The following is a 7,962-nucleotide window of genomic DNA, read 5'->3' as shown; positions in this document are numbered from 1 at the left end:
GTCCTCTCACATTGAAATCTGCCTGGTTTTGTGACTATGAACAAAGTGACAGCTGTGATTTCTGGAGCTGGCTCCATAAACAATATAGTTCATACTAGTTTTCCAAATTGCCACAAATTAATATTTATCTCTTAGCTGCTGCTGCTGTAGGGCAGACTTGTGGGGACAGCATGGCTGAGCTCTTGTTCTTGAGGCTCTCATGAAGAGGAAGTGAATGTGTTAGCTGGACAGAGTTCCTGGACAGTCAAGGGAAAACTTGCTTCCAAGTTCATTCACATTGTTTGCAAAACTCAGTTGCTTATGGTCATGTGACTGAAGTCCCTGTTTCCTGGCTACTTGTCATTCCTCACCTGCAAAGTCAGCTGACCCTCACAGCAAATCCCTCCGATGCTCTCAACTCTCCCTTCCTCTTGTCTCTGGCCTCTAAACCCCACTTTTTTTTTAAAGATTTGTTTATTTCGGGTCCAGCATGGTAGCCCAGTGGTTAAAGCCTTGCCTTGCATATTCTGGGATCCCATATGGGTACCGGTCATATCCTGGCTGATCCACTTCCCTTCCAGCTCCCTGCTTGTGGCCTGGGAAAGCAGTCAAGGCTGACCCAAACCTTGGGACCCTGCACCTGAGAAGGAGATCTGGAAGAAGCTCCTGCCTTTGGATTGGTTCAGTGCCAGCCGTTGCAGCCACCTGGGGAGTGAGCCAGCAGCCGGAAGATCTTTCTGTCTTTCCTTTTCTCTGTCTATCTACCTTTCCAATAAAAATAAATATATTTTTAAGGTTACAGAGTTACATACATAAAGAGGGAACAGTAACAGAGAGAGATCCTCCATGTACTGATCTACTCCCCAACTGGTTGCAATAGACAAGGCTGGGTCAGGCCAACTGCAAGAGCCAGGAGCTTCTTCCAGATCTCTCAAATGGCTGCAAGGGCCCACTGCTTGCCCAGGCACTTCAGCAGTGAGCCATATTGGAAAGGGAGAATTTGGGAATCCAATCAGTGCCCAGATGGGATACGATCGTGGTAGGTGGCGGCTTAATCTGTCAGGCCCTAGACCAGATACCAATGGCTTGTGTGACTAGGTTAGGCTGACTTGGAGAATCTTCCCTAGCCTTACACTGACTGATTTCAGACTTTTACATTTGCAAAATTCCGTGGTTTATTAGATCGTCACAGAAGTAGTATTATCTAATACTATTCATAGATTCTTCTCACACTCGAAACATTTTGCAAGAGTGAGGATCACTGGAGGGCCTCGTAGGATTCTGCCTTGCACAGAGATTCTGCTGTGCTGCCTGTCAGACTTCTGGAACTCAGCCACCATGCTGGGAAAAAGCCTGCGCACTCTGGCCACGTGGGGAAACCCTGCACCAGCACCCAGAACCCAGCAGCGAGGTTAGCGGTTTGCTAGGCGCATGAGCGACCAGAAGGTGGCGCCTGCAGCCTAGCTCAACGATCCCCTGGTGGTGATGCGCGGGGACTGTGAATCCTCCGTTAAGTTCTGCCCAAATTAGGAACTTTTCTAAGATTTTTTTTTCCCTTGGAAAGTCAGACCTACAGAGAGGAGAGACAAAGAGAAAGATCTTCCATCCACTGGTTCACTCCCCAAGTGCCCGCAATGGCCCTAGCTGAGCCAATCCAAAGGCAGGTCTGCAATGCGGGTGCAGGTCTCCCACACAGGGTCCCAAGGCTTTGGGCCGTCCTCCACTGCTTTCCCAGGCCACAAGCAGGGAGCTGGATGGGAAGTGGGGCTGCCAGAACTCGAACTGGCGCCCATATGGGATCTCGGCCAATTCAAGGCAAGGACTTGAGCCCATCAAGTCAGGCCCTGCATTATAGTTAAGTAGGAGACCATCTTTGTTCTTTAGGGACAGATGTTAAAATAGGGTTGAGGGTCCAGCGCGGTAGCCTAGCAAATAAAGTCCTCACCTTGCACGCCCGGGATCCCATATGGGCGCCGGTTCTATCCCGGCAGCCCCGCTTCCCTTCCAGCTCCCTGCTTGTGGCCTGGGAAAGCAGTCGAGGATGGCCCAAGGCTTTGGGACCCTGCACCCGTGTGGGAGACCCGGAAGAAGTTCATGGATCCTGGCTTCGGATTGGCTCAGCTCCAGCCATTGCGCTCACTTGGGGAGTGAATCATTGGACAGAAGATCTTCCTCTCTGTCTCTCCTCCTCTGTGTATATCCGACTTTCCAATAAAAATGAAATAAATCTTAAAATAAAATAGTCACGGTTGAAATGTCTCCTTTGTCTGGAAGGAATGCGTAGGTCAACTGTGCCAGGTGAAAGTCTTACCTGGTGGAGGAACTGTGCACCAAGGGCTGCTCCACCCTCTTCAGGCTCCTCCAGCACGGCTGAGGAGAAGCAGGCGGCCGGGGCCTCGGCGTCCCGTGGCGGCCACGCGACTTCCGGGTTAGCGGCTACAGCGTGAGGAAAGGACCGCCAGGCGACCGTACGCAAGGCGTGCGCGCGCCGGCACGTGCTAGCCGCTGCACCTTACGGCAGCTCGCAAGGGCCAGCAAGCCAAGGCTGTACGCCGCAAAGCCGGAAGCACTTAGGCTGGAGGCACGTGGCATTCCAGGCCCTTCGCCACAATGACCCGAGGGCGCGAGCAGCTCTGCGTCACTGGGGGTGCCACCGCTGTCGGGCCGTTGGCGAGCCCAGCAGCTATGGCGGGGCTGGTGTCCCTGTGGCAGAGGTCAAGAGACTATGTAAAGACTAAGGAATTCCGCAACTACATTACCAGCACCCACTTCTGGGGTCCAGTGGCCAACTGGGGCCTTCCGCTGGCTGCCTACAAAGACATGAAGGAGTCGCCGGAAATCATCAGCGGCCGCATGACGACCGCGCTCATCTTCTACTCCCTGATTTTCATGCGCTTCGCCTACCGGGTCCAGCCACGAAACCTGCTGCTCCTGGCATGTCACAGCGCCAACGCGACATTGCAGAGCATTCAGGCCAGCCGCTACCTGGCCTACCACTATGGCGGCGGCAAAGCATCTACCGCTGCCCAGGCCACTGTTGCTCCTCTTGCCGTCGCCACTACGGCTGCCGCCGCCACCGGGGCTCCCACTTCTGCTATTGCGATGGAGGACTGCGACCCTGGGTTCACAACCTCCAACTAAGGGGATCGCAAACTCCACTTCCGGGTCCCCGAAAGGGTCTCGAGGACCTGAACAAAATCTTTGCAGTTTACAAGCACTGGACTATTCGTTCCTGAATAAAGACCAATGAGGACTTATTTTGGTTTTTGACTCTCAAACAATGCAAAAATGATTTTTAAAAACCTGGATTGTGATCAATAAAATAGCTTTGAACTGTCGAGTGTTGTTGATTTCATAAACTGAAAATAAAAGGGTTTTTGTTCTTTTGTTTTTTTTTTTTTTTTTGAGGCTGAGGGGGGATTACCCAGGATTCCTCTGAGAAGCTTGGCAAACCTGAGGATTACTTCACATGGGGGGTGGGGGGTGGAAGACTTGGTTGTAAATGAAAAGTACATCACATTACCCACTAAATCATCACTTTTCCGTTTAATCTCTCTTGGCAACAATTCCCCCGATTTAGGTGTCCAGGGCAAATAAAGATATTTCCCTGTACTGAATGCTAGCTAGGGGTAGCCAATGAGGGTCAGAGGTCAGAAGCAGGTGCCTGGGGTAATTCCCCAGGAATCCACTGGCTGCTACTGTTTCTAAAATCAGGACGCAAGAGGGAAGAAAAAAAAGCGCTCAACTGCGTGGGAAGCCATTGCCTCTGTAGCAGAGGCTGCCCTCCAGCATTCCTCTTGCCCTTGACTGTGAAGGATACAGGAAGCTGCAGGTGGTTGGGGAACAGGACTTCTGATGTATTTATAAGTGCTTACACACATGCTTTCATTAACAATTTCAAATGTGGGGCTAACCCTCCCATTGCAGTGCCAGCGTCCCATATTAAGTGCTGGTTCCAGTCCCAGCTGCTCCACTTCCCATCCAGATCCTTGCTTATGGCCTGGGAAAGCAGTGGAGGACGGCCCAAAGCCTTGGGACCCTGAACCCGCATGGGAGACCTAGAAGAAGTCCCTGGCTCCTGGCTGCACACTGATCCAGCTCTGGCTGTTACAGCCATTTGTGGAGTGAACCAGCAGATCTGTCTTCTGTCTTTCCTTCTATCTCTGAAGCTTTGCAAATAAAAAAAAAATCTTTAAGGACTTCAGATGCAAACAAATTGAAAGCAATTATGAAAAGGGGCCAGAAGAGATCACCTGGGGCAAGGCAGGCACAACATTAGCCAGAAGACCCTTCTTGACCTTTGGTGGCCTCTCGGCACAACTCGTATTTCTGGGCAGGCTATGCCCCACAGTGTAAACAGGGCAGCAGGGCAATTTACAGGAAACTAGAGCGTGTTATCTTTTGCTACACAACAAATCATCCCCCAAAACTTAGCTTAAAACAATAAATATTAGACGATTTTTGAGGCTCAGGAATCTTGGAGTGACTTAGCTGGGTGCCTCTGGGCTCACAGACTCTCAGTTGTCAGATGGACTTGACTGCAAGCTTAGACTTGACTGGGGCTCAAAGACCACTTCAAGTGCACGTAATCCAGTTGTATGCAGAAGGCTCCAGTGACGATCATGTAGGCTTGCTTCCTAACACTGCTTATGACATGACATGGTTTGCCCCAGAGCAGCGTGCCAAGATGGAAGTCCCGCTTGGTTATTTCTTCTTTTATTTTGAAAGAACAAAGGGACTGATTTTCCATTTTCTGGTTCACTTCCCAAATGCCCCCCAACCTGCCAGGTCAGGGCTGGCCCAGGCTGAAGCAGGAACAGGTCACATCTTGCATTCTCAGAAAGCTGGATTAGAAGCAGAGTTGAGATGTTAGACCCAGGCACTCAGATATGGCTGCAGGCATGCCCAGCAGCTTCCGAATCACTGTGCCAGACACTCACAAGAGCCCTGCTCTTTCCTAGCTCATGTGGGCAGTGCCATCATCATCATTTCCGCTATTTTCCCCCAGACTGACTCTGGTACATTATGGGAAGACAAGCCAGGGGAGGGGGATACCAGGAAGCAGGGACCATGAGGGGCCATCTTGGAGACTGGATACCACACATGGTTCTGATACAAGAATTCTTAACGTTTTTCTCATATTCAGTAGAAATAAAGCATTAAGGTCATTGCCTACCTTCCCCAACAGATGTCACCAAACACCCAGTTTACAGTTGAGTGGCCACTGTCAATGTGCACACCAGGGTCTCAAAAAGTTCATGGAAAAATGGAGTTAAATGTTTCTAGTACAAAAAAAAAAATAAAGGTGAAATCCATGCAGTTTCTTCATGTTTTTCATGAGCTTTTTGAAGATCCCTCATATGCACGGATTTCAAAAACGTTTCTGCATCAATAATAAACATCTTATCATTTCACTTCATGCACTTTTTGAAGCACCCTTCATATTTCATAGAGCATGGGTCTGTGAAGTTTCTGAAAGAACACAATAGTTCTAATATTTCAGATAATTCAGATTACACTGTAGTAATAAAAACCAGTTTTTAAAGTTATGAAATGAATCATATTAAGATTTTTATTAAAACATTCAAGGACTTTTTTTTACTTTACTATTACATGAGTAGAAATTAATATATTTTAGGCTTATCTTGCCAGATGTATTTTTTAATTTGAGTGTATTTTAATAAGTGGCCACTGTCTGTTGAAGACATTTTGGAGCAGGTGGATTTCTAATTAACCTCCTAAGGAGAAAGGAGGTAATCTCTCCCGATAATTTCCTCTCATTTCTACATTTGCACTTTAAAAGTCAAAACGTTTATAGAAAATATTCAAAAGATTGCAAGTTCCCCACTCTAATGCGAAGCTGCACTTAGCCCATCTAATTCATAATGCGCTCACTCAGGTAGGAGAGCTAACTCTTTCTTGCCTAGGATATTAATGTTTCAAGCCATGTAATTAATGCTTTAATAAAAATGAACCTTTCAAATCATTAGGGTACTGATCATTTCATAATCTCCCCAAACTCTCCAACAGAATCCTTTCTGACTTTGGTAATTTAATTTAAACTGTCTACAGTACTTTCTGAATTTGCGGAACTAGCATTCCAGAGGTGGTAGCCGCCCCTGCCCCGACACTATGCACTTCCCACCATGCGGGTCCTTTGTGTTGAGTTTATAATATGTGACAACTCCCCCCCCCCCCCACCAGATTCTCAGAGCCGCCTGGTAAAGAACAGGCCAAATCCATAGTACTGTCTTATCTTTGCAACCCGAAGGCTAAGACCATTTTTCTCCTTTAATTCCTTCAGAATTCTGAGCCACAGACTGCATCCTGGGCAGAGGTCAAGATCAACAAGTCACATTTGCTGGAGGAAGACAAGGCACTCCATTATGACACACAGGGAGGCCCCTGTGCAAAGGAGTTCACCTACCAGGCTCTTCCCCTGACGTGTACCATTCGCAGGCCTCCCTGGAGGTGTAGCTACGAAACAGAGGCTAGCATTTTACAAGAAATGGGACACACATACCTTGCAGTTTGAATTTATATCATTGATATCTTTTTATTATTTCAAATGAAAAATTTTCATGCAAAAAATTTCAGCAGGACTGAGCATGTATTTGTAAACAACTCAACATGGGAGGAGACAAAACGGAAAAGACAAATTCCTTGTTGCTGGCCCTTTCACCCTCAGTTCCTGTTACAGGTGACACGACAAGCTTGGGAAAAACACAGCACGCTGCAGACTACAGCTAGCAGCAAACACAAGTAGCAGTAGGGCACACATGCATGATAAAGCATTGCTCTCCTACCCGACGGGCCTTGGAGATGACTCCACACTGCTGCAGCATCACTCCCTTCCTCTTTAACAGGTGCCTAAGAGCCTGGGGGACGGATGTGCTACCCCTTACCCAGCTCTCTGCTGACGGCTGGTTACCGATGCCACCGCGCACCTCCTTTTGTGCCCAGCCCTGTAACTGTGCCCACAGATCTGGCCGAGAGATATTCCCAGGCCAATGTTTCTGGGTGTGCTACGCATGTTCTTAAAGCCTTCTTGGGCATGTCTTCATTTCTCTGTCCCAGTGTAATTACTATAGCCAGTACAGTTTTCTGAAAGACTGCCTTTAATGATCAGAGCAAAGTCCCTAAGATGATCCTCCGCACGCATCATGCATGCCTTACAAGCCCGTGCACGGAGTGTTGGGCACACGGTTGCCCTGTGACAAATGCGTGTCGGATGGATAAGGAAAAACTAACTAGATAGAGGTATAACATCAAAGAGTTCATAACCCAAAGTTAAAAATCAGGTCTTAAATTAGTTCAAGATTCCATTTGACCCCAAGTCTTGTATCTCATAACTAGAAGCTAAAAAATATTTCATTAAGTCCTCTATGAAAGGAAGAGAATAAGAAAATATAAGACTAGGAGCCGGTGCTGTGGCATAGCCGGCACCTATGATGCCGGCATCATGTATGGGCACTGGGTTCTAGTTCTGGATGCTCCATCTCTAATCCGGTGCCCTGCTAACAGGCTGGGAAAGCAGCGAAAGATGGTCCACGTGCTTGGGCCCCTACATTCATGTGGGAGACCTGGAAGAAGCTCTTGCCTCCTGCCTCCTGGCTTTGGACTGGCCCAGCTCCAGCCATTGTCGCTCTCTGGGGAGTGAGCCAGTGGATGGAAAATCTCTCTCTCTCTGCCTCACTCTCTCTCTGCAACCCTGCCTTTCAAGGAAACAAACAAACCTTAAAAGAAAAAAAAAGAAAGAAAGAAAACATATGACTAAAGACTAAATGATAACAGGATATTTCCATCACATTTGCATTCCTCTGGATTTTTCAGTTACAGCAAAAGTTATCTTTTTAAATTTTTTTTTATTTATTTGAAAGGTAGAGAGAAAGAGACAGAGAAACAAAGAGAGACCTTTGTTCACTCCCCAGGTGCCTGCAATGGCTTAGGGCTGAGCCAGGCCAATGCCAGGAGCCTGGAGCT

At 47.9% G+C, this 7,962-nt stretch overlaps 1 protein-coding gene across 1 annotated transcript; it reads left to right on the top strand.

Moving 5' to 3' along the window:
- Positions 1-2,664: 2,664 nt before the first annotated feature.
- MPC1L (mitochondrial pyruvate carrier 1 like) lies at positions 2,665-3,120 on the top strand. Its single transcript, XM_041003051.1, has one exon. The coding sequence runs from the start codon at positions 2,665-2,667 to the stop codon at positions 3,118-3,120; it is 456 nt and encodes a 151-aa protein (XP_040858985.1).
- Positions 3,121-7,962: the final 4,842 nt, after the last annotated feature.

The sequence above is a fragment of the Ochotona curzoniae genome, unplaced genomic scaffold (genome assembly GCF_017591425.1).
Source record: "Ochotona curzoniae isolate NIBS_2020 unplaced genomic scaffold, NIBS_Ocur_1.0 contig_1274, whole genome shotgun sequence".
NCBI classification, from domain to species: domain Eukaryota; kingdom Metazoa; phylum Chordata; class Mammalia; order Lagomorpha; family Ochotonidae; genus Ochotona; species Ochotona curzoniae.
Note: the sequence above shows the minus strand (reverse complement) of the source record. Positions and strands in the feature narration are given on the sequence as shown.